This window comes from Phoca vitulina, unplaced genomic scaffold, assembly GCF_004348235.1.
Source record: "Phoca vitulina isolate PV1807 unplaced genomic scaffold, GSC_HSeal_1.0 scaffold6, whole genome shotgun sequence".
NCBI lineage: Eukaryota > Metazoa > Chordata > Mammalia > Carnivora > Phocidae > Phoca > Phoca vitulina.
In genome coordinates this window covers 48167800-48194681 of record NW_022589709.1, presented here as the reverse complement: position 1 = coordinate 48194681, position 26882 = coordinate 48167800, and the positions used below count along the sequence as shown (strand labels likewise).

Genomic DNA, 26882 nt, shown 5'->3' with positions numbered 1-26882 from the left:
TTCTCTCATTCTCTAGGTTATCTTTTCCTTTTGTTGATGGTTTCTTCTGTGCAGAAGCTTTTTTGTTTGATGGAGTCCCACTTGTTTATTTTTGCTTTTGTTGCCTTTGCTTTTTGATGTTAGGAATCTTTTTAACACAATTCAAAAGTTTTCTGATTACAGACATTGTTTGGCAGTTTTGAATTTACGGGTATAATATTTTGTGTTCCATGAATTCTTGACATTTGAACACACAACTTCATGGTGTGCTACACGTATGGATTTTGCTGCTGCTTAGAGCTGCCTGTTTTATGGGACTTAAAATCAGCCTATACTACCTAAATTAGCTGGTTAATTAGTTGCTGTAGATTATCAGATTAAGTCAAGTTTCTGATAGATTCTTTTACTGAGTTAATTAGTGCTTAGATCCTGGCACTATTACGAAAATGTAATAACATTAATGGAAAATTGTTGTGTCTCATTTCCTTTTCAAAACACTCTCCAAACTCATTACTAACTAATCCCAACTCTGCCCCTTGAGAGAGAAGCCAATGGATTAGATGAACCTTGCAGACTGAAATAGAGTAAATTTAGCTTGAGCTAGATTATGAACATAATCATAGATCAAGAATCAGGGATAATAAGAGTTTAGTTTTGAGTGCAATTCACATACCTTAAACTCACATCTGTAGATGCTTTATCCTGAATGGAACTTCTAGACATATTGTCTGATTGCCCTTGGCTCTTACTGGTGGAAATGTAAAGCTTCCAGTTCTTTGGAAATTAAAAAATTCTGTTTCCCCTTTGAATTACAGTAGGCAGCAGTATTCAAGTTTTAGGGGAATGTGGAGTGCTGGAAGGAACATAATAGATTTTCTGCTTTCCAGTATTTCTAGTATCAAATTCATTATTTTGTAAGGCCCTAAGTGCATGAGAAAGAAACAATACAGATCCGGTATAAAGACAGGTTGTCTTTTAAAGAATAGATATTCTTGAGTAACTAGGTTTTTGCCTGTTTGTCTTATAACTTTTATTTTTTTTCCTACTGCAAAAGCAACACCTGTTAATTGTAAAAAATAAAAAATTGGATAAGCAAAAGAAAAGTAAATAAACGTATAATTATACAACCCAGAGATAGCTACTGTTCATGTTAACATTCTGTTGTGTTGTCTTTCAAATCTTTGCAGGGGCGCCTGGGTGGCTCAATTGGTTAAGCATCTGCCTTTGGCTCAGGTCATGGTCCCAGGGTACTGGGATGGAGCCCCACATCGGGCTCCTTGCTCCGCGGGGAGCCTGCTTCTCCCTCTGCCTGCCGCTCCCCCTGCTTGTGCGCTCTCTCTCTCTCTCAAATAAAATCTTAAAAAAATTATTAGGGTGCCTGGGTGGCTCAGATGGTTAAGTGTCTGCCTTCGGCTCAGGTCATGATCTCAGGGTCCTGGGATCGAGCCCCGCGTCAGGCTCCCTGCTCAGTGGGAAGCCTGCTTCTCTCTCTCTCCCTCTACTACTCCCCCCTGCTTGTACTCTCTCACTTTCTCTGTCGAATAAATAAATAAAATCTTTAAAAAAAATTTTAGAGGCTAACATTCCTGCAGGCTGTGGAATTGTTCAAATAATATTTGTATAAACCAACAGAAATACTAAGTAACTTCTTGTGAGTATTACCCATTTGGCCTTTGCCTTTAAAATAACTCTGGATGTACACTCTTACAGCTTGTACAAATATTACAAAGCTTGAAAATACTGCTGGCTTAATCAAAAGCAATTTATATAAATACAAATGCAGATTACAGTTTTTGTAGACCACCTCTGTCAGGTTACAGTTAAGAAAGAGAAACCCCATTGTTTTGTTTTTATATCAGAATTTTTTTTTTTTTAAGTAAGCCCTACACCCAACATGGGGCTTGAACTCACAACGCCAAGATCAAGAGTTGCATACTCTACTGACTGAGCCAGCCAGGCACCCTTGCATCAAGATTTTTAGCAGAGAAATAGTGGAGAACTCTAAATGCATAACGGGAACACTTGGGTCTCACAGAGGCAGCGAATCATTTTTCTGGCATACTGTGTCCCACCACATCCATGATTTCTGCTGCATTCCCTGTCTCATTTACACTGACCAAGAAAAGTACTGACCAAGAAATTGGCTCTGGTCCACGGGGTGCATGAGGGACCCTAAGGCAGATATCCACTGCTTGGGGACATAAGAGAAACAGTGACTTGTGTGCTCTCACCTGTCCCCTTTGTACTCTAGGTCGGTAGTGCTTTTCCTAGTGGGCATTTTCAGAGCCACTTCTTTGGCCAAAAGCAATTTAGGGTTTGCAAATTTAGTCTTCTCTTGGGGGCCATGACCTAGTGAGGAAAATTGTGTTGTACTTTTTCTGGTTCAAATGTCCAGCCACTATAAGAGTGATAAGGAAGAACAGGCGATTTTAGCCATGTGGAAAAGGATAACAGTGTTAGTTGACGTTACTTTTACTGTCAAACTGTGCCCCCTCAAAAAAAAACATGTTTGTCTCAAACTTCTTTCACTGATTATCCCCTTTTTCCTGTTCTCCCTAGTCTTTGACCTTCTCCCATCCTCTAGCCAGAGGCTGAACCCAGCTGTTCTGCAGCCAATCCTGACGGACCCCACCCTGAATGAGGTCTATGTGATCTCCACCTTCAAGCTGCACACTAAAAGTTCAGCCACCATCTTTGGCCTTTACTCTTCAACGGACAACAGCAAATACTTAGAATTCACTGTGATGGGACGCTTGAACAAAGGTAAGCACATTTGCAGAAATCATTTTCTTAAGAATCTGCTTTTCCTATTCCAGCATTTGGGGTCTACTTGTCTTAAATGTTTCCCTCCTACAATTTTATTCTCATCCACCATTCGTTTCAGTTTTCAATACCAAGTTCTTCTTATTGTACATTGACCTGTATGGGAAGGGCGAGTTAATATATGGCACGAGAAGAAGAATTGCTTGTGGCCAAAATGCCCATCCTCCTGTTATTCGGGATCCAGTTTGGGAAGGAACAGGACCCAGGACCATTAGGCCACTGTCTTAGTTTGGGCTGTTACAGCAAATACTACAGACTGGGTGGCTCAAACAAAAGACCTTTATTTCTCACAGTACTGGGGGCTGAGAAGTCCAAGATCAGGGTGCCAGCAGATTTTGTTTCTGGAGAAAGCCTGGGTGCTGCCACCTTCCTGCTCTGTCCTCACATGGCCTTTCCTCGCTGTGTGTGAGTGGAGAGCGGGAGCTCTCCGGCTTCCTTTCCTTATAAGGATACTAATGCCATCATGAGGGTCCCACCCTCGTGACCTAACTTAAACCTAATTACTTCCCAAAGACCCACTTCCTAATACCACCACATGGAAGGCTGGGGCTTCAACAGATGAATTTGGGGGGAGGGAGGGACACAAACATGCATCCTGTAACCGCCACCCACACCATTCTTATGTTCCCTTGGAAGCATGTGGCTTAGCAGACCTCACTCCCAGCTCTGCAAGCACTCTCCTGGACTTGGAGAGAATCTACCTCAGTCAGTAGAACTCGATGAACAGCTCTCTTTTCCACCTGTCTTGTGCCGACTTACACAGGTCTGACACCTGTTTGGTTGTTTTGCTGTCAAATGTTTCACTGTCAGAATGAGTTACTACAAATACTAAGAAGTGGCTCACAAAGAAAAAGGTCACTCTTTTTTCATCTCCTTCCCCTCCACCCATGCCCTGAGGACAACACCTGTTCCTGCTTATGGAGGAATGTGACAGATACGTGTTCCTGCTGCCACATGCTTTTTTTTTTTTTTTAAGATTTTATTTATTTATTTTGACAGAGACACAGCGAGAGAGGGAACACAAGCAGGGGGAGTGGGAGAGGGAGAAGCAGGCTCCCCGCAGAGCAGGGAGCCCGATGCGGGGCTCGATCCCAGGACCCCGGGATCATGACCTGAGCCGAAGGCAGACGCTTAACGGCTGAGCCACCCAGGCGCCCCTGCCACATGCTTTTAATAAAAGAGAAAAAGGGAGGACTGGTCCTTCTGGCAAGATTTCATATTTATTTCAGTTTGCTTTACTTGTAGTGCTTCAGACTCTATCAGATTCCAATTGTGATTGAGCACTTACATTTTCAGATATTAGGAGCTGAAAGAAATTCTTCATTCTTAGCTTTCATAAGACTCCAGAGTTGAAAGCAAGAAGGAATGGGATTTTAACCCCTTTTATGTCAAGTTCCAACCTCCCCCTACCCCCCGCCCCCACTCACATGTGCTCCATCTGTCCCTCAGGCCTCTCAGGAGCTGTGGTGAGGTCTCCAGTAGTGAAGGGGGTCTGGGGACATGGCTCAGCAGATGGTCTAACCATTCCTGCGCCCTTTGCCCCATCCGTAGCCCTGATGGGAGGTGACTTCACTTACCTCCCTGCCTTGAATCAGACAGCCCCATGCCTCCCATCCCTAAAGGAACTGCTCATGCTCTACTAACCAGGCTATTCAGTTTGTGATCTATAAAAACCACCCTTCTTCATCCAAAGATCAATACCTTCTCACAGAACTATGTGTTTTAGAGGCATTGAAAGATTTTCGTTTAGCTCACCCAGCTTAGTGGCCAAAGGGTCCTCTGTAGAGTGAAAAACCCTGCATCTAGCTGTTCACCCTCACTGACTCTCCCCCTCCATTTCGAAATTGGCCAGTATGCGTGAGCCCATTGTGGAAAATCTGTGTTTCCTGGAAACGCAAGGCAGCAACTTCCCGGAATGGATTTTCTGTTTGCTCTACATGGGCAGAGGTAATGCTAGATGGGAAGGTGGAGAGGCCACAGTGTTTGTAAGTGTGTTTCCTTTGGACAACCACTGGTCATGTGATTGAGCTGTAAACATCAGCTAATCTCCATGTTGATGAACACCTCTCCACCCTCCAACCTATTAGAGAAGATAAATAGCTCTTAGAATTCTTTTTATAAATATTTTCTAAATGAATCCAGAAATGAAAATTTTCAGAAAACAAAGAGCAATTTATATCAGAGTTTGGAGAGTTGAAGAATTTGACCTAGAGAAGTTTCACTGGAACACTAGGAAAAAGTACAGAGATTTGCCAACACTGGTGAATCTGAAGGTTCTAGAAAAGAGCAGCAGCCCATTCTGATGGGAACAAGGAGAACTCACTGGGTCCATTAGCTCCCCAGAAAAGACGGGGCATGTGGTTGTGACTCCCCGTTGAGGTATTCGATGGTGACCATGCAGGCCTGACATAATTTGAGGGGGTTGGGGGAGAATCCTCTTCCCAGAAGGTGAGCCCCAATCATTATCTAGGGCCCTAGATGCGCTCCTGAGGACTGCGCGGCACAAGTTTGCCGCCGAGCTCTCTGCTTCTGCTCTCACACTCCCAAGTCATCCTTCCCGTGGCTGCACATTACGGTTATAAGCATAACTTGGAACGAGTTATGCCTGACAGCAGAGACATTTAGTGTCCTCCTATTCCCAACTGAAAAAGGTACAAGCGTCCTTGCTAGGCAGTCAGGATTTTCTGCTGCATGACCCCCAACCCGCCTCTCCAATTTATCCCTCCTTCCAACCCTCCATGTAGCCTATGCTTCAGCTGGATGGACTAGTTACCATTCCCTGGGCCCACCATGCTGTCTGTCCTTCTCCGTCCTTGCACCCTTGCCCTCTGCTCCCCACTGCTACCATTGCCTGCACCGTCTACAGTTGCCATCTCCTAGTCCTTCTGACCGCTTTTATTATGGGATTTTGTCCTTCTGTAAAATGTACTAAGCTTAGCTTACCTTGTACTTGGATTACCTCTAGGTCTTCTTGGCAGTAGGTTGTAAGCTCCCTCCGAGCAGGCACGGAGCCTCCCTCAGCTCGTTTGTGTCTGTTGCAGCACCTAGCACAGGGCCTCGTACATAGAAGTAGCTCATGAGCAAACTGAATAGAAGAAATGGAGGCTGAGAAGAGTAGCCTGGTTTGCTAAAGAAGACATGCAGTGTTGTGTAAATTCTGGAAGTGCACCATGTCCCGCACATAGTGGGGCTGGCTCAGATTCATTAATGAATTGATGAATTTTGAAGACCATTTGGATGGGGTTATAAAGGAAATACCGTATTTCTGGTATAAATGTTCTATCAGATTGTTAGTAATACAGGTGATACAATTTTGATAGAAATAAGCGTTCTACAGAAACCACCTGGCTGGACAGAAGATCTGGTTGATGCTTTTCTTGTATCTAGCATAGGGCAACTTTCCAGTTAGTATTTTGAGTTCGAGTCACAGTTAAAAATCTTAACAGCTGTGTCCTCGTGAATATGTCTCTAAATTGCTTAGCCCTGGTTTACTGTTTCTACAGTGGGGGTGATAATAGCTACTTCACAGGTTGATTGCAAGAACTGAATTATATAAAGTATAATTTTTTTTAGACTGTGAAGCTCAGTAAAAATTTGAGGTTCTGCCATAAGCTTCTATAAGATAGGTAGAAAGGAAGACGAGGGAGAGAGAAAGATCTCTACTTTTTTGGCAGCTGTCTTCTGAATATGATTTGGTGAACTCTTGGCTTGCCTTGATAAGGCCTTCACCTTTCAGAGAAAGCAAGTAAGGGGCACCTGGGTGGCTCCGTTGGTTAAGCGGCTGCCTTCAGCTCGGGTCATGATCCCAGGGTCCCGGGATCGAGCCCCGCATCGGGCTCTCTGCTCAGCCAGGAGTCTGTTTCTCCCTCTCCTTCTGCCCCTTCCCCGTTCATGTTCTCTCTCTCTCTCTCTCAAATAAATAAATAAAAATCTTAAAAAAAAAAAAAAAAAAAAGAAAGCAAACAAGAAGAACTGCTTCTTTAGTCTTAATTTGACTGCCACTGTGGTGGAGCTGTGGTAATGAAGGGAACCCCAAGAATTTGCAGTAATGACTGCAGATGGTCAAGCTTCTTAGCCTAAGGTTAGGACGTGTCAAATAGTTAGAGTAATCGTTCACAGAGAAGCCTGTGGACTAAAGAGAAACACAGCATGAGAGAGAGTGAGAGAGAGAGAAGAGTTTCAAAATTAGAATTCTGAACCTGATACTGAAGGTGGAAAATGAGGTGCGTCAGACATTAATATTTATGGAGCCCTTTTAATGTACCAGGACTGTGCTGAAGGCTCAACACTCATTTCTCTCTTCAATCTTCACAGTATTCTTGTGAGGTGACCTTGAATTAGCTCAATTTTAAAGTGGTCATATACAGGGGCGCCTGAGTGGCTCAGTCGTTAAGCGTCTGCCTTCGGCTCAGGTCATGATCCCAGGGTCCTGGGATCGAGCCCCGCATCGGGCTCCCTGCTCAGCGGGAAGCCTGCTTCTCCCTCTCCTGCTCCCCCTGCTTGTGTTCCCTCTCTCGCTGTATCTCTCTCTGTCAAATAAATAAATAAAATCTTTAAAAAAAACAAAAATAAAAATAAAGTGGTCATATACAGAAAATGGGAAGAATTTTAGTGAACTTTAGGACAGACTCCTGGAGGGTTATATTATTATCCTTGTATTTGGGGATTACCTGGGAAAGAAAGCTGGGATTATTTGAAGGTAAATGGGTTCACTAAAAAGAAGTCATGCTAAACTTTTTTTAAAGTAAAGATTCTAAACTGATAGATCAAAAAGATGCTATGAGCATAATGTATCTTGACATCAAAAAAGAATTTTATGAAGTCACTCATTATACCTTTCTGGATATAAAAAAGAACGAGCTAGATAAATAGTACTGTTAGGGCTTGGTAAGTTGTTTTATAGCAGAGCATCTAGAGTTTTTGACGAGGCTCTATCTTGGGTATTGAACCATCGACCATAGCAGTGACTTAAGATATAAATAGTATTTTATCACGTTGGCAAATGGCACATGGCTGGAAAAGACAGCTGGCCGTAAGGGATGCCGGCATCAGGATTGACAAGGTCCCAGCAGGCTGACACATATGCCACAGTCATTCAGGTGAAATTTAATGGGAATAAATGTAAATCCATCATCTAGGAGTGAAAAGTAAATTGCCAAAGTGCAGGATATGGGACACCTATCCTGAAAGTTCTAGTCAGCAACATTAAGAACCAAGTATTATTTAACACAAAGCCTGACGTCTAGTAGCTATTTAGAAATGTTCGCTGAATGAATGAATGAAAAGATACAGTGATGTAACAGTTTTTTAAAATCTCCTTAAATTTTAGGCTTCATTAATGCATTTATGTGGCCAGATTAAGGGAGCTAATGCATCCCACCATAATATTAACTGTCCAGGCCACACCTAAAATGTTGTGTCTCATCCTGGACACATTTCACAGGGACACTCTCAAGTCCAAGATTGCCTTAAGGAGAGTCACCAAAACAGTAGCCCTCTAAACCCCATTTTTTACAACATCACAAAATCAGAATGTTAAAGGATCTGGAGAAATAAAGGAACCAGACAGAAGACGAGAGAGATGAAAGTTGCCTTAAAATATTTGAAGAATAGCATTTAGATGAAGGATGAGACTAAATCTGTCTATAGCTCTGAAGAATACAATTAGGACCCATTGGTGGAAATCAGAGGGAATTGGCTCTGTATTTGGAAAATCTTGGAGAGCAATCCGGAAGTGAAGTGGGTTTCTCTGTGAAGTGATTCGTTCCTTGTTCTGGAAATGTGCTGGTAGAAGCTATACTTTCATTGAAAGGATTTGTGAAGTGAGATACTGAGCTAGATGACTTACAGTGCTCATGTTCTGTGGTTCTGCTCAGGCCAGAGAGGTTCCATGGGCGCTGAAGGAATTGCTTTGCAACTCTCTTCTACAACCTGACCTTGGGATTTTGTACACAATCACAGCTTTGTCGTCCACAGATAATTGAGTACATAATGAATCTCCTAACTTCTCAAAATATAAAGCCCTCTGCAGATGTTTAACATCATTGCTGTGCTCCCTTTCCCTGGATGGTTTCTTTGCACGGTGTGGGGGTGGGGAGGGAGTGCGTGGGGGGGGGGGTGTATACTGCGTATACTTTACATTTGTTCAAACTGCTGTAAGAAGATTTCAGAACCTCCAGACTGCACATCCATCACACCTGGGAGTCACCCAGAGTACTTTCAGGAAAAGCAGTTTGATGATTTACCTTTTATATGTCTTTCCAAAGCATTAAAGTTACAAAGACCCAGTGTATAGGGCCTAAAGATAAATAAGCAAAGGCAAACAAGAATATCCATCACAAGAGACATTAATGGCAAGAAGGCTTTTTTTTGAAGTGTACAATTATTTAAAAAGAAGAGGAAAGGTTGACAGCAGAGGCTTTCATCATATATTTAAAAGTGCCAAAGAGCAAAGCCATTTGCCAAGCAAAGCAGAAAGCCCCGGACTACCTCGGTGCATTTGCCGCCTGCAGGCCAGGGCACTCTGAACTCTTTCGCCCAAGCAGACAAAATATTATCATTTCCAGTCCTTGAAAGCTGCCACCCTGCTTCATCGCTTTGACATTCAGTACATCATAATATTTTTGACTACCAAGTCCACTTTTTAAACAGCACCTTTTGAGAATTCTTTTCCAAGAAAGCAATATTTCAAATCTTCATTGCTTGGGTTTGCTCTTTCATCTCCCGCCGGTCACGGAGACGGTCTGGAATCAGGCTAGACTCTGCGGTTCTGGTGTCAGGCTGGTATCCAGGCATGGAAATGGAGCCATAAAATCAGGCCCCAAATTGTCCAGTGTACAAAGATGTGAAGTTTAGAAGGAAAGGATTGGTAAAAATAAACCAATAGAAACTGCCCCCCCTTCAACATTGTTTAAGAGATTGTGGGTTAAAAAAAAAAAAAATCAGAGTGGATACAGGACTACTCTATTTTATCTATTTTTCATTCAATAAGTAGTTGTATTTGGTGTTGTCAGATGCTATGGTATATGAGAAAATTAATAAGAAATAGAATCCTAGTCCCAAGCGCTCATGTTCTAATAGAGAAGATAAGAAATAAACACAAATAAATATAGTAATACCTACAGTTGCATAGCAGTTTATAGTTTTTGCATTTTCTTATTTGACCACCACTGAAAAAATGAGACAGAAAGGGCAAGTCTTATTAGCTCCATTTAATAGTTTGAGAAATGGACACTTAGCAAAATGAACAGGCCCAGGGTCACATAGCTATTAGGTATCTGGGCCGTGACTAGACTCTGCATCCTGGGAAGGTAGAGCTAGAAAAGTCCTGAGCAAGTATTATGGGAACAGGAATGAGAACAATTGCTGGGCATGGGGAAGAAGGAAGACTTCAGGGAGGAGGGTGCATTGGAGCTGGATGTTGGCTTCAGACGTGTAACAGTGCTGGATCAGGAAAGAGAGGGTTGGAGAAGAGAACATGCCACACAGGGAAGGAGGAGGGAAGCCAGAGAAAGCTAGACAGGTGAAAATGTAAGACAGGTTGTTCAGCTTGGCTGGGCATCAGCACGGAGGGGAATGAAGGCCGGGGGAAGGTGGCAGCTAGTCCTGGGATGAGGAGTTTAGGTGTTATTTAGGAACCACTAGGGAGCTATTAAAAGATTTCATTTGCTTGCTAGTGTGTGGCTTTGAGAAGGCAATAACTTGGTCAGAAGAGTCCTATATATATAGGAGCTTAAGCTGTCAGTCCAGAAAAACAGCAAGAAAGCTTCAGCAGGAAGGTGAGTCAGAAATCTGGGGCCACACCCAGCGACAGAGCGGAGTAGAGGTGGGAGATGCCATGTGGAGACCCGCAACCTTTGGTTGTAATCAGATGCGCGCGGATCTTTGTACTGGCCCTGTGAGAACTGGATCCATAGCGCCGACAAGCTGGTTTCAGCTAGTGGTGAGTGAAGAGGGGGTATGAGAACTCAGCAAGCCGCCGCTGAAGAAACAAAGACGGGCGCATTGACTGTTTCCCCGAGTGCAGTGCGTGGTGATGGGCAGAGGTGTGGTGGACCCAGGAGAAGACCGCTCCTTCCAGCTTCAGGGGGCTGGCTTTGCACTCATGCCCAAGGAGGAAATGATTGTGTTATTAGCTCTGTGGATACTTCCCCTCTGTTTTGCTCCCTCTGTTGTGTGTGTCTGTGAGCTTTAGACTGTTTCTGGACTCACTATGACTGATGTGAAAACATTAAGCTTCCTGAGCAGGTGCCTGTCTGCCCTCTGGGGTAGTCTTACTGCTCTGAAGATAAAATAAGTATTGAAGCACTGAAGTAAGGAGTTTGCAATAAAACAGAAAAATGAAAAATGGAAGCCATAAGAGGAATGAGAATTACTGGATCAAATATGAAGAATGGTAAATGTCAAAGCACTTGATAATTTTTCTGCTAACAGACATTGTGAAGATGGAAGTTTCCATAATTCTTTTCTTTTTTTTTTTCCTCTTGCTATTGTCACAAGATCTAGGAGCATGAGGAATTTGTCATTTCAGTGTTGCATTGCAACACAAAGCAAGGCAGAAGTATAGAATGCCCTTAAATGACAGCATGAACACGATAGGAGCGTTTGCTACCTGCAGTAGATGTTGAATTGCCACTCTCTAAACTTTTTAATTTATATATGAAACACTTTCAATGCAATCATTTTCTTATTCATTGAAAGTTCATGTGCACAATGTTTAATGTGCACCTGTTATGTGTAAAGTAACTCCACTGGGTACTATTTATAAAATTAAACTTAGTGATTCAGTTATGAAAATAAATCATGGCCCACAGGCCCTGGAAGGCCTATTAAAAAGCAGGCAAGATGCCCATGAAAATATGTTTCCTTTGAATTCCACAGAAATATCAGTTTGGGGAAGAAAACCAAGGCCATTTGTTTTAAGCCACTATGGGTATCCTCTTCAACTGTTAATATGAGGAGGCTAGATTGTGGCTGTAAGAAGAATAAGGAGATGTTGACTATACGTGTCTATGACCCTAACTGAAGTTTGGTGGTCCCAGTGGTATTTTCATGGGCCTGTAAAAATTCCAGGTATTTATAAAACTGTTGAAAACAATAAAGAAATAAGAGTTTAAATTGGACAGCCACATGCAGAAGAATGAAACTGGACCATTGCCTTACACTACACACAAAAATAGACTCAAAATGGTTGAAAGACCTCAATGTGAGACAGGAGTCCATCAAAATCCTAAAGGAGAACACAGGCAGCAACCTCTTCAACCTCAGCCGCAGCAGCTTCTTCCTAGAAACATCGCGGAAGGCAAGGGAAGCAAGGGCAAAAATGAACTATTGGGACTTCATCAAGATAAAAAGCTTTTGCACAGCAAAAGAAACAGTCAACAAAACCAAAAGACAACCGACAGAATGGGAAGATATTTGCAAATGACATATCAGATAAAGGGCTAGTATCCAAAATCTATAAAGAACTTATTAAACTCTACACCCAAAGAACAACTGATCCAATCAGGAAATGCGCTGAAGACATGAACAGACATTTTTCCAAAGAAAACATCCAAATGGCCAACAGACACATGAAAAAGTGCTCAGCATCGCTCGGCATCAGGGAAATCCAAATCAAAACCTCAATGAGATACCACCTCACACCAGTCAGAATGGCTAAAATTAACAAGTCAGGAAACGACAGATGTTGGCGAGGATATGGAAAAAGGGGAACCCTCCTACACTGTTGGTGGGAATGCAAGCTGGTGCAGCCACTCTGGAAAACAGTATGGAGGTTCTTCAAAAAGTTGAAAATAGAGCTACCATACGACCCAGCAATTGCACTACTGGGTATTTACCCCAAAGATACAAATGTAGGGATCCGAAGGGGTATGTGCACCCCGATGTTAATAGCAGCAATATTCACAATAGCCAAACTGTGGAAAGAGCCAAGATGTCCATTGACAGATGAATGGATAAAGAAGATGTGGTATATATATACAATGGAATATTATGCAGCCATCAAAAGGAATGAAATCTTGCCATTTGCAATGACGTGGATGGAACTGGAGGGTGTTATGCTGAGCAAAATAAGTCAATCAGAGAAAGACATGTATCATATGATCTCACTGATATGAGGAATTCTTAATCTCAGGAAACAAACTGAGGGTTGCTGGAGTGGTGGGTGGTAGGAGGGATGGAGTGGCTGGTGATAGACATTGGGGAGGGTATGTGTTATGGTGAGCCCTGTGAATTGTGTAAGACTGATGAATCACAGACCTGTACCTCTGAAACAAATAATACATTATATGTTTAAAAAAAAAAGTATGAAGGGAGAAATGAAGGGGGGGAATCGGTGGGGGAGACGAACCATGAGAGACTGTGGACTCTGAGAAACAAACTGAGGGTTCTAGAGGGGAGGGGGGTGGGGGGATGGGTTAGCCTGGTGATGGGTATTAAAGAGGGCACGTACTGCATGGAGCACTGGGTGTTATACGCAAACAATGAATCATGGAACACTACATCAAAAACTAATGATGTAATGTATGGTGATTAACATAACATAATAAAATAAAATTTTAAAAAGTTTAAAAAAGTTGAATTAGTGGGCCACCTGGGTGGCTCAGTCAGTTAAGTGTCTGACTCTTGGTATCAGCTCAGGTCTTGGTCTTGGGGTCTCAACCTCACGTCTGCTTGTCTCTCTCCCCTCTGCTCCCCCCCCCTCAAATAAATAGATAAAATCTTTAAAGAGTTGAATTAATGCATATGTTTTGGTCAATTTTCCCCCTTTTGGGTACCATATATGCCTCCAGTTTCCAGTTATGCAGTTACTATTTAAATTCTCAACAATATTAAGTAAAGAGGTAAAAATTCTGTGGTATCCCATATTTAAAATATCTCAAGAATTTCTACTCTTGTCTCTTTTCTTCCTTCTCATTCTTTCTTTTCATGCCACATTTATTTACATCTTACCAGTACTTTACTTCAGGAAACCTAGTATTGTATTACAGTCATAGAAAGTTTTCCTAGTCAGTCTGTCTTGCCAGGTCTTACCAATCCTTTTCTCTTGGTAAGCAAGTCGTGGCGACCACATAAGCATAAAAGAAGATCTTCTTACTCCTCCTAGCATCTCTCTACATCACAGGACCTAAAGCCATCTGGCCCTCTCCAGCCATGGTCAAATGGAAAAGCAGACCCAGTCAGATTTGAGAAGCAGTGGGAATACCCACCTAGAAAGTGTAATATATTTGGAGGAAGCCTTCAAATAAACTCTAAAGTTTCACAGCACTGATTATTTTCTCTGGTAGTACTGCAACATAAACAGGCTGCTTACTCCATGAGGCAGCACCAAATTGGCATTTATACTCTACAGAAAAGGTACCTGAGGAAAGACAGTCCAAGTTACTTGTTACAAATCCTACAGCTTGACAGAAGCACAGTCTGGATATATGTGTGTAATTCATTTCTTTTTTTTTGTATTTTATAAGTAATGTTTCATGTGCAAAAATTAGACAATGAAGATGAGCAAGAGGAAAAACACATCATCCAAGCAACCAACAATGACCATATTAATGTTGACATATTTCCTTCTAATTTTCTGTATATTTTTTCTGTATGAAATTACACTGTGACTCAACCCTTTTTTCACTCAACAAAATACTGGGAACACTTCTGTGTTTTTAGTATGCACCTTTTCCATTGTATTCCATTTCATGATTACATCATAATTTAAGTAGCCAGCCCGCCCTCTCTTTTTATACATACATGTTGTGCCAAATGTTTCTTACATATTTCTGAAATGATTGCTGGTAATGAACTTGGGTTTGGCAACGGTACCTATGAATGGATCTGGAGGTGTTCTTGGTAGGCTCACTAAGCCCTTGGAAGCAATTCACTTTCGTCTTTATAGCAAACCACACCCAGTGGGCTTTACTCCCAAAGGCTCGGCAGCCAGGAACAGATTTTAGCTCAGGGCTCAATAAATTCAAGACAATAATGGAGTAAAACCAGACAGAAAACCAGAATCCTGAAATGTGTATAAATTTTTATTTAACAAAAAGTGAAAGTGCTTAAGCTTAACAAGATAAGTGAATAGATAGCCACCTGCATAGAAAAAGAAAAAACAAAGAGAAAATGAGGTAGTGGATCCTCTTCTAGTCCTTCTTTTGCAACCACGGATATCTTCGGTTCTCTGAGCATTGTTAAACTGAAGATAGGTTGCTGAGGGACAGTATGACAGATGATACTCCATTCGGTATATGCTTACAAAGGCCTATCCATACGTCACATTCTTTCAGTCATGGAATAAACCACGCCCAGTTTCAAATTCTAGGCCTGCCACTTACAGTGTCCTTGAGCAAGTGCCTTCACTTACCTGAGCTTCACTTTTGTCATCTGGAAGTTATTCCAGTTTGCTAGTGTTGCAACAAATAGAAATTAAATATTGAAAGCAACTCAGGGCAGCACCCAGCCCCACAGTGTAGTTCTCAGTAAATGTTTGGTAAATTAATTTATGCGTTGAGGAGCTTACTTGGATTTCAGTTGACTTTTGATGAGTTCTGCTTCCTCATTATACTTATCACTGTCTGAAATTGTTTATTTTCAGATTTGCTACTTACTGTCTGTCTTTCCATGAGCACAAAACATCCTCAGTAACAGAGTGGTTTGCCAGCGCCATTAGAACGACGCCTGGTTGGGGCGCCTGGGTGGCTCAGGCGTTAGGCGTCTGCCTTCGGCTCAGGTCATGATCCCAGGGTCCTGGGACCCATTCCCGCATCAGGCTCCCTGCTCAGCGGGAGGCCTGCTTCTCCCTCTCCCACTCCCCCTGCTTTTGTTCCTGCTCTCGCTGTGTCTCTCTCTGTCAAAAAAACAAACAAACAAACAAACAACGCCTGGCACTTAAGATGTTGAATATTTCTGGTTCCAGCTTACTTGGATTCTTTCCAGTAACCCAGCCTTGTGACCTGGAGGCTGTTCAGCAGATACTTGCCCCCTGACTCTCCTTATCTCATCATTCACTGATATGTGCTTGGTTCCAGCCATCCTCCGTTACCTGAAGAACGATGGGAAGATTCATTTGGTGGTTTTCAACAACTTCCAGGTGGCTGATGGCAGGCGGCACAGGGTCCTCCTGAGACTGACCAACTTGCAGCGAGGGGCTGGCTCTGTAGAGCTCTACCTGGACTGTACCCAAGTGGATTCTGTGCACAATCTCCCCAGAGCCTTTTCCAGCCCCTCCCAGAGTCCTGAGTCTGTTGAACTGAGGACTTTCCAGAGGAAGGCACAGGTAGGCACCCACAAACCGTTCTCCAACGTGGAAAGATGGGTTGCCCAGGCTCAGGGAATGCAGAGGAATATGCCGAGGTCAGGAGTGGGGCTGGCTGTGTAATTAGAATCACCTGAGGAACTCAAACTATCGCTAGAGGGCCCACCCTCAGGACAAATTGAATCAGAATCTATTGAAGGGGTGCCTAGGTATAGGTATTTTTTAAAATATTAATACTAATGGGAAGCTAAAATTGAAAGCTTCTGCTTTAGATGCTAGGTGAAGACTTTTTGGATATAATTGTGGAGTTGGAAAGGATTAGCAAAAATTTTAAAAAAGCAATCTTAGGGGGTGCCTGTCTGGCTCAGTTGGTAGAGCATGTGACTCTTGAGAGTGGGGTCGTGAGTTCGAGCCCCACGTTGGGCATGGAGATTATTTAAAACAAACAAAAAACAAAAACAAAATCTAGGACAATAGGATTTACTTTTAATTTTTCTATAATGACATTATTTATTATTTTTAACAAAAGTGATAAAGAATGATTGGAAATTGCCAAGCACTTAGAAACGACATTTTCACAGGTCTTTTTAGAGCTTCCCTAACAAAAAAAGGACCTTATTGCCAACTTAGTTCCATGAGGCCTTAAAAGTTCCATCACCTCTGTCGTCTGTTTTATGCCATGTTGATGGTATTTTTTATCATATCGTGATACCTACTGTAGAAATTGCCACATGTATTTCTTTTAAAATTTTGCGTTACAAAGTAGTTTGTTTCCTATAAAGAACTAGCATTCTTTGTCCTTTCCATTAATTATAACTATTACTGGTCATAGTTCCCGACTTCTATCTGATGTGGAAGTCAATGCCAAAATCAGTAACTGTGTTCATCTGTTATGGTCCATAATGTTATTTTCTGTGCATCAATCCTCACTTTGCATTTCTATTTTATTTTATATGTGCTTTAGTTACAAGCTGCTCTGAGCCCTTTGTACAAAGAGGCTGGGTGTAAATAATAATAATCATTACAACTAGGAATGCTGAGAAGTTTTACATAATAATATAAAAACTATGAATCTGATACTAGAATTTTGTGCTTGGAAAATAGGAAGCATCTTCAAACAGAAATTGCAAGAAAGCTAAAATCCAAGGATTTTGTTTTGTTTTTTGCAGAGAAAGAGAGAAGATGTTTCTATACTAAGTATAGATTTACATAGAAAAAGAATAGTGAATAGAGAGATATGCAGAACTTTATTTCTGAATCCCCAAAGTAGCCCAAATAATCAGAATGATAGAAATTATATCACTGCCATTTCAGAAATTAGTGTCTACCACCAAATAAGTCAATTTCTAAAAGCCAGGAGTCAGCCATGACAAGGTCATCAGAAACTATACTTACCGGGATTTTTTCAAAAGTTCTAAATCCTTAGACTGTCAGAGACTACAGTGCTCTATCTTCATAGTCACTTCATTTATTCAGTGAATTAACAAATAGGTATATTCTAGGCATTAGGAATAAAGCATAGTGGGCAAAATGGTCATGGCCCTGCCCCCATTGAGCTCACAGCCGGATGTCCAGAACAATATCCGTTATATAACATGTGTTGTATATGTTGTAACTTAGCTAAATTAAAAAATAGAATTCCTCTGAAAATCCTTAGCATCCTCATTTTTAAAATAAGGATGATGACTTTATATTAGCAATTAACATAAACTTTTTCCTGTCATGAATATATAATGGTACAATCAAAAGTTAAAAAATAAAGGGGTGAGGAAATTGATGTTGTGACTAACAATGAATGATTGATATCAACCCATAATGTAAAAATATGATTCCAGCTATCTAATAACCGTAGGATATACTGTTTCTTCATTCTCCTAGCCCAAGACGGTCAGGGACTTTGCTAAAACCTGGAGTTAAGACATCCTAAAAACAATAGTGTTTAAAATTGAGATCAGTATCTTATTTATTAGGGTCTAAACTCCATAAACAAATTCCAGACAATTCTTAACAGGCTCCTGCCACAAAATAACTTGTTTACCATGAAACTCAAAGCCTTTCCTCTTCTCAGATCTACCTTGATGAACCCTCAGGCCAAGCTGGATGCTAACATGTTCCTAGGCTATTGGCTCCTTCCATATTTGCTTCAGTCAAAAGGATAGGGCTGGCAGGTTTTAGGAAAAAATCAAACCCACAAAATTATGTAAGATGTCAGAGTCCAAGGATACAGGGCTACTTAGTCTGTTAGGAAAATTGGATGAGTATGCAAGCACATTGGCTTTTGAGCAGTGTCAGCAATGTGTGGTATGAATGTGATTTCTTCCAGGACTTCTTGGAAGAGCTGAAGCTGGTGGTGAGAGGCTCGCTGTTCCAGGTGGCCAGCCTGCAAGACTGCTTCCTGCAGCAGAGTGAGCCCCTGGCCACCACAAGCACAGGTGTGGGCTCTTGGGCAGTTGGCACGCCTCCATCAATCCAGATAAAGCCTCAGCCCCCGAGGGCACTGGGTCCCATCGCTGAAAGGTGGACTTCAGCAGAGCATCCTGATGTGTCTACAGAAATCAGGCTCTTGTACCAAAGTCCAGGACAAGAAATATCTCCATTGCAATTTTTATTTTTATAACTCGGGAATTTGGGCTAACAGCCAGTGGCATCATTGTCATTTTTTAGGTGAATTAGATGAATCACCCCAAGTTAAATTCCTGTGCCCTAGGTATTTGTCATGGTGCTTCTCTGGGAAATCATTTGTTTTTGAGCCACTGTAGGAGCATCTGTTCATGGCTGAATGCTCCTTGTCTTTTATTATTGCTACAGGAGACTTTAATCGGCAGTTCTTGGGGCAAATGATGCAACTAAACCAGCTGCTGGGAGAGGTGAAGGATCTTCTGAGACAGCAGGTAATGACGAGGACGAAGCATCAGAAAACCCTAGTCCTGCCAAAGCACCTCATTGTACAAGCTAGTGGAACTGCAGAGGCGGGGAGGCGGACGAGGGGGCAGACCTCAGTGGCCCCGTGCACCCACCACCCTGGAGGTCTCTTGGGGCTCTGGAAATGGGGGATAGGTGTGTGAGAAACACACCATGGCTCTGAGCAGAGAGGGAGCCTTCAAGGGCTACCTGAGTACTCCCTTAAGAAGTGTTTACTAGATTGCTACACATGAATTCTTTCATTCCTGGATTATGTATTAGATCCTCCTTTTCCATCTTGTTTTTCCCTTCCTGTTTCTAAAGGTCAAGGAAACCTCATTTTTGCGAAATACCATAGCTGAGTGCCAGGCTTGCGGTAAGTGCTGTTCCAATACCAGCTTCGTTCTGAGTTGTATGGGCATGTGAGGATGGATGAAGGGCCTGGGGTGCGGCTACATTGACTGTGGTTTCTGGATGTTTGGCACAGAGTTGGAGGGAAGGGAGAGCTCGTTGGGAAGCCAAATTTCATTTTGTATCAGCTCTGTTTTTCTGGTGGTCAGTAAGTCTGTGGATTATTGTTTTTCTCTAGGTCCACTCAGCTTTCAGTCCCCAACCCCAAACACATTGGTGCCCCCAGCACCCCCAGCCCCCCCGACACCCCCAGTGCGCCGTTGTGATTCCAACTCATGTTTCCGCGGCGTCCGGTGTACGGACACCAGAGATGGCTTCCAATGTGGGCCCTGCCCTGACGGCTACACAGGAAATGGGATCACCTGTTCTGATATTGATGAGGTAAAAGTTCACCTTGATGGGGTAGAGGCTCCCTAAGTATCTTGGACACCCTACAGCGAGGTGGATGACTAAGGGATGACTTGGGGTGTCCTCCAGGTGACATAAAAACTACACCCTCATGAACCCTTAGAGACCACAAGCGACCGTGAGCAGGGGGACGAAGGAGGCATGACACGCCATTGTGGCTGCGTCCATCGTATCTCCTCTCCATGTCTCCAGCTGCTCCCCGGGGCCATGTTGCTACCGTGCTGACATTTGTACCCCAACATTGATGACTTCTCGTATGCAGTCAACATTACAGTTTTGATTTTTCTACACTTCTACATATGTGGGAGGAGGAAGATCTGTGTTAGGGTGTATTTCAGGGCTTGCGACTAATTTCTTCGGCCTTCCTAAATTAGAAATGCAGAGGGGACTCTCAAACCAACAAGCCCTGTTGAGGAGGTCCTATAAGTTGTGAGTAATTGACAGTGCTGAGGGATGGAGCCAGAGAGACACATACAGCGCGTACAGGCTGTTTGGCCGGCTTGCAAAGCCTCCGCAGGAGACTGACTCGAGGGCGCGGTTAGCCAGTCGGTAGTCCAGTCCCAAAGCAGTGTTCACGTAGGTAGCAAGGCTACCATCAGAAATATGCCTTTCCCTTCCCACCAGGCCAGGGGAGGGTAGTAAGCAATTAAGATGGTCTGTAGTGATCCCTCAATTGCAGAATCATCGTGCATGTTTCACAGAATGGCATCTGGTTTCTGTCTGTGAGCTGGAATTTTCCTCCTTTTGAAAGTGCAGGAAGTGGTCATGTTTTTTACATTAGTTGAAGTGGTTAAAAAAAAAAAAAAAAAAAGAACCAGTCTCTTAGACTCCAAGAGCTTTGGAAGAGCCGTGGCCTTGACAGGGCATGAAAGGAGGCACAGACCCTGATAGACCACATCTTACCAAAAACACAAGTACCCTGGCTTTGTCTTCTCTGGATCTCTTCATTTGAGAAGTTGGTTCGGCAGTGTGTTTGGATTAATCTAACAGCCAGCTGACAAGTGGTCCAGGAGCACTGTCCTTTCATGGTGGTTTTTATTTTTTTTTTTATGTTAATCACCATACATTACATCATTAGTTTTTGATGTAGTGTTCCATGATTCATCGTTTGCATATAACACCCAGTGCTCCATGTAGTACGTGCCCTCTTTAATACCTGTCACCAGGCTAACCCATCCCCCCACCCCCCTCATGGTGATTTTTACATTACAAGGTAGAATATCAGGGAATTGACATGGGGAGGTAGACTGGTGATCATGAAGGACCTTTTCACTTGGCCATGCCATTATTCTGTGATACAGCAAAGCCCACTAAAAGGCAACCCCATACTGCGTGTGTCTAGGATAGTTAAGTAAATAAGCATGTCTGAATAGATGAATGAAAGTTTGTGTTTTCCCTGTGTAGCTAAAGACCTTGGGGTTTGTTTGTTTGTTTGTTTTTCCTTCCCAGTGCAAATACCATCCCTGCTACCCAGGCGTGCGCTGTGTGAACTTGGCTCCTGGCTTCCGATGTGAGGCCTGCCCAGTGGGCTTCACCGGGCCCGTGGTACAGGGTGTCGGCATCAGTTTTGCCAAGTCAAACAAGCAGGTGGGCTGAAGTGATGGTCTTTCTATTCATTTTTTTTTTTTAATCTGAATTACAAACAGAAAAACTTTGGGTTTTTTTCCCACCTCTTTCTCTTTGAATTGCCAAGTGCCACGTGGAATGTCACGGTGCACGGTGGGCAAATGAGGACACTTTCCGACTCCTTTCTGAGCGTGTATGTTCATGATGTCTAGTAGGAGGGAAGCTGTTAAATCAGGATAAGAGAGTGTCGCTAGGAAAACAGTGAGTGGGGTAATATTAAATATGTGGTGTGATTTCAAGTCTCTTCTGTTAGCCATTGAACATTTTGTCCCACAGAGTAACTTGAGAATCAGGGAAACAAATAAAAGCTTTGAAAAATTAGGTCACTTTTATAGAGTCACTGTTGCTGATAAGAAGCTAGTTGAGAGATGAGAGGATTTCAAGAGTAGAAATAATCCCCTGAGGAAACCCCCCTTCTTCTTATATAAGCTATAAATTGCCATAAAGCACTTGAGCACTTTGTGACAGTCTCCATTTGTTTCAAAATATTCTACTATATCCTGGCCATTATTTGACTGGCTGTGAAATTCTTTTTGATGTTTTCAGCCCTTAAAAATGGTTGGTCTATAAATATATTTTACTACCTTAGGGAAATTATTAGGTTTGAAGAAGGACAGGAGTTCATTATTTTCTAGCTGCCTATCAAAGGATTCTAGAGGGCATCATTTTTTTTAGACTAGAAAAAGGGGGCAAGCTGGACACATAGGAGTGACATGAAGCCATTAGAGTAATGACCCAGAGTTTTTCTTCCTCTCTTCTAAAGACAAAATCTCCAAGACTAAACCAAGGAAAATAGACAGAATGAATGCTTTATGTGAGCTAGTAAGATTTCCAACAATATGGTAGACTGAATGGAAGTAGAAGGAAGCCACTTGCTACAGCTTAACAAATTCATGCTCATGGGGGGTGGGAGCAGGGTATAGGCCCTTGGAGTGGGGATCCAGGGTTTCAGCATCTATGCGGACCTTGAGAAAGACATAACACCCCTTCAGAAAGACACGGGTCTCAAAGAGCTACCCTACCCATTAAAAGGAGATGAGAAAACTACTAGCCCCCACAAGCGACAAGGAAGCTGGATGTCATCTCTGAGACATGGTTGACAAAAAGGAAAATTGCCCACAACAAATCAAAGCTCCAGGTTTGTACCACATACTGTTATGAGCTTCAAATCTATGTTACACATATAATGGGGAATACAAGCCAGAAAATTAACAGAAAAATTATCCCTGGAGCAGTAAAATCCCCAGGGTCCTGGCTAATATCAAAGCCATACCACTTGTGAAGAAACTCTGAAACTCAGTGCCAGTGGAACATGGGAAAACAGAGCCACTAAAGATAGGTTCATAAATAAAAATGGTGATTTACATGAAGAAGCTACCATGAGGAAACATGATACATATAAAACAATTCAAAAGGATAAAGAGAAAAAGGAAGGAATAGATACCATAACTAAAAAATAGGGCAATGTGGAAAAAAAAAAAAGGCAACTCTGAAAAATAGTCAAGTTTCTTCAATGAAAAATGTAATCATTGACATTAAAAACTCAATAGATTGGCGGGGGGGGGCATCTGGGTGCTTCACTTGGTTAAGCATCTGACTCTTGATCTCAGCTCAGGTGTTCGTCTCAGCGTCATGAGTTCAAGGCCTGTGTTGGGCTCCACACTGGACACGGAGCCTACTTAAAACCAACCAACCAACCAAAACCCATAAAACCCAATAGCTGGGCAAGACAGCTATCAGAGAATGTATAGAATGGAAGGTGGATCTAAGGAAATCATCCAGAATGCAGCATAGAGAAGTAAAGATACGGAAAATATGAACAAGAGGTTAAGAGTCAAAAGAAGAGATGAACGAGAAAGTCTAAGTGCTTAATTGTAGTTCCAAAGAAAGAATTGAAAGAGTAGGAGCAGAGGGAAGCTGAGAATTCTCCAGAATTGAAGCAAGCTAGGAATCCTCAGGCAGAAGTACATGGAGTACCAAGCAGGATAGAGAAGAATCTTCCTGAGTAAAAAGTTTGTAGAACAGATTAACCATACCAGTTGTGTTTTCTGAACAACTCAAAATACCAAGTCTGCAGCTATCACTTGAAATTAGGTTAAGTACAGACAGGTCCAAACACAAGGAGGTGGCTAAAGTGACGTTCCTATTAGCACTGAACCTGAAATTCCATGCCTTCACACAAAGCTATCAAAGCAAAATTTATTTGCATTTCTGCTTAAACAGAATATCTCTTTAAACTTTTCTGCACTAGATCTGCACTGACATTGATGAGTGTCGAAATGGAGCCTGTGTTCTCAATTCTATCTGTATTAACACTTTGGTAAGTACTTTTCATGGATGATGTTATACAAGCAGACCAGCGATTAAAACAAGTGTGTGTTTATGAATCATAACCCCAAAACACACATAGAACAACAGATGGGCACAATATATTTGATTGGCAAATGAAGATAAAAGTTTATGTTGAAAAATAGTTTTCCATGTAAGAGTAGTTTTATAAGTAATTTTTATATAAGAAAAATTTTATAAGTGCCAGACTTTAATCAAAGTTGCCATGTTGGGCTTTCAGAAAAATATGTATGGAATAAAACATTGTTCTTGTATTTTAAAAATGTGAAGAGCTTCTGGGTTTATGTGGTTCAGAATATGCATTTTATTGGTGATGACACAATCCCCAAAGAGTATTCATTATTTTTAGAAATCTTTTCAAAAGTCATTTGTATTAAAATGCTTAGCCCTTGGTGGGGGCGGGGGTGTCTAAAATGTAAATATTTAGTGCAGTTTTATTTCTGAAAGTTCTTGTCCACTGATTGCAACATAGAGGCGTGGCCCACTAAACCGTCCACAAGAGAGCCACTGATTCCATGATGGAATGGGGGCCTCCAACTTGATGTCCCTGGGAAAGTTATTCCATCTCTAGGTTCCTAGTTGTCTTGAATGTAAAAACATTTTATAAATAACAAGGCACTTACCTGAATCCTCTCAATCACTTTGTCACTAGGCACTGTAAATCATTTGAAGACAGTGGGCTGCAGAAAAGTAATGGGGCCCAGACCACTCATCCCCTAAGGCTTCCATCTGGCTGCGGAGCCTGTGTTCTCATCCACACACTCTGCTGTCTCAGAGCGGGCGGGGATTGTTGCTTTTTTGCTTCTCCCCAGGGCTGTCTCCCGTAGTGAGCAGATACAGATTTGGGAGACACCGACCTAACAGGAATCACTAATGCCACCCTGGGGGAAGGAAACCAGACAGTGGAACTTTCTAGAAAGTGGAACTCCAGAGAACCTCAAGAAGGGGCAGAGGCAAAAGGGCAGGAGCAGAGAAGAGGCGAGAACTGGCCCCACGGAGCAGTCCAGTGAGGCTGATAGATCAAGAAAGACCACTGAAGAGCATCCTTAGGATGTGGCAAGTAGGAGGTTGCTAGTGACCAGAATCATTGAACTGTAGGCTTTACACGGCTGTCTGTCATGAAATGTGAATTTGACCTCAGTCAAGCTGTTTAAAAAAAACCAGAGAGTTGTGGCTGGCCCTCGCAGCGCCGTTGCCGTGGAGCTGACAGCTCATTTGCTGGGCTGCCCCCATCGCTGCCTCGCTCATCGAGAATTCTCAGGGCAAGGCCGTTGACATTTCTCTGTACACCTGTTCTCTGTCACTCAATTGTAAAAAAGCCAAAGAACGGTTAAAAAAAGCTTTTTCTTCCCCTTACCGGCTTTTCACTCAAACCCCCTCCCTTGTCCCCAGAATAAATTCTCACTCTGCCTCCCAGGGCTTCACCGGCACCATCGGCCCTTTCCCCTCATGTCCTCACACTGGAGCTACAGGCCAGTGACAGGGGTTCGTTCCAGCCTTCTTCCCTCATGTCTGCGTGGCTCGCGGCAGCCTCCAGGCTGGGGGTGTCTTCCTCCGTACTCCACAGTCTTATAAGATGGACACGTACTCGGAGAGGCAGCCCCGAGTGTCACATCCTCTCGGCATCATCGAGTACATGTGAAAATAAACACGATCGCGGTAGCTTTGCTCCCAGTTCGGAGCCCCCGGCTCACCGGCTGATCTTTGCTCCCTGCAGGGCTCTTACCGCTGTGGGCCCTGCAAACCCGGGTACATGGGTGATCAGACAAGGGGATGCAAAACCGAAAGAAGCTGCAGAAATCCTGAGCTGAATCCCTGCAGTGTGAACGCGCAGTGCATCGAGGAGAGGCAGGGGGATGTGACATGTGTGGTGAGTTGTTTGTCACCTGCTTTACCACGTTTTTCTCTTCCGTTTTAAATACCTCCCCTCCTCGGGTTCTACTTCCCAGTAGTGAAGCAAAAGAAAAATGAAAACATTCCCGTGGAGATAAACAGAAGGCAATAGTAACAGGGTTCGCTGTGCTCCTGGAGAGCACTCTCAAGTCCATCTCACATCAGCTGCCTTTTCTCTCCTCTTGCCGGAGGTCCGACACCATACCCTCGGGCATGTCAGCAGTGGAGCCCCGCGCCCCTGGGCACCCTCTGCAAAGGGCCAAGAAGTGAACAGCAAGAAGGGAAGGAGCCTCCTTCCCTCCCTCCGTCTACCCCCCTATTTGCTTGTGTAACTTAGGAGCACGCCGCTGTCCTTTCTAGCGGTCCTCAGAACCTGGCCTCATACTGCAGGAAGCAGGTGGCAGCGAAGTGGTAAGCTGTCAGACACTCTCTGAGGGCCCCTGTCTCCCCGCAGTGAGCAGGAAGGGGCGCACGGCACTATTCCATGTCCATCTACACCCGGATTCAGGAACAGCTCAGTGGACGGGCACTCTTCTTCCTCTCTAGTTCCCAGCCCTGCAGCCGATCTGGGGAGGAGGCAGCAGGGCAAGAGAGCGGGACGGTCCTGGGCTGACACCGGCCTCATGCCAGGCGGGGGTGTGGTGGGCCGTAGGTGAAGAAGGCGGCCCAGGCCTGCCATCCACTCCCAAATCCCAGGTTCCAGAGGCCTCAGGGCTTCTAGGTGCTGAGGCAGCCGCCACTCAGCTGCTCATCCTCTCCTTCCTTCCCACTAAGCCAGGCCCTCGGCAGGGGCCCTTTCGATTCTGGGATTTGCAGGTTCACAGTGATCACTTGATCCTTCTTTCTACCTCAAACTTAGACTTCTTCAACGTTAGGCTCGCAAAACTTTCTATAGTGAGCATTTCGCTTTTCAAATAGGGAAAACGACACGAATCAGGACGGAGTGAAAGGAAGAAATGTAATAATAGCATCCGTTCTCTCTGGCAGCACAGATAGTCCATAACAAGGTCCTGACGAAGGAGCAAGCTGGGTCAGACAGGAAAACCCCACAACTTTCCTAATTCCTGTTGCCTGGGCATGTTTGTTACCATTGAGAGGCAAGGGCAAATCTATGTGTAAATCCTAATTTGCTGTGAACAAATTAATGACTTCCCTGGGATGGTGGGTGATGGGGCTCTTAATATGTTTTTGAATTTGTAATAAGGCATAACGACAGATGGGAAAGGATTAATATACTTGGTGTGAC

The 26882-nt window shown here is 43.2% G+C and overlaps 1 protein-coding gene across 2 annotated transcripts in view; it reads left to right on the top strand.

The window, feature by feature from the left end:
• Positions 1–26882, top strand: part of THBS4 (thrombospondin 4) — a 43175-nt gene that overhangs the window by 2326 nt on the left and 13967 nt on the right. For both annotated transcript variants that reach the window (XM_032404115.1, XM_032404113.1), the window contains exons 2-10: positions 2539–2742; positions 15822–16069; positions 18372–18480; positions 18857–18939; positions 19274–19325; positions 19539–19741; positions 21218–21355; positions 23646–23714; positions 25461–25613. In XM_032404115.1, coding sequence (XP_032260006.1) covers positions 2539–2742; positions 15822–16069; positions 18372–18480; positions 18857–18939; positions 19274–19325; positions 19539–19741; positions 21218–21355; positions 23646–23714; positions 25461–25613 — 1259 coding nt within the window. The remainder of the gene's footprint in view (positions 1–2538; positions 2743–15821; positions 16070–18371; positions 18481–18856; positions 18940–19273; positions 19326–19538; positions 19742–21217; positions 21356–23645; positions 23715–25460; positions 25614–26882) is intronic.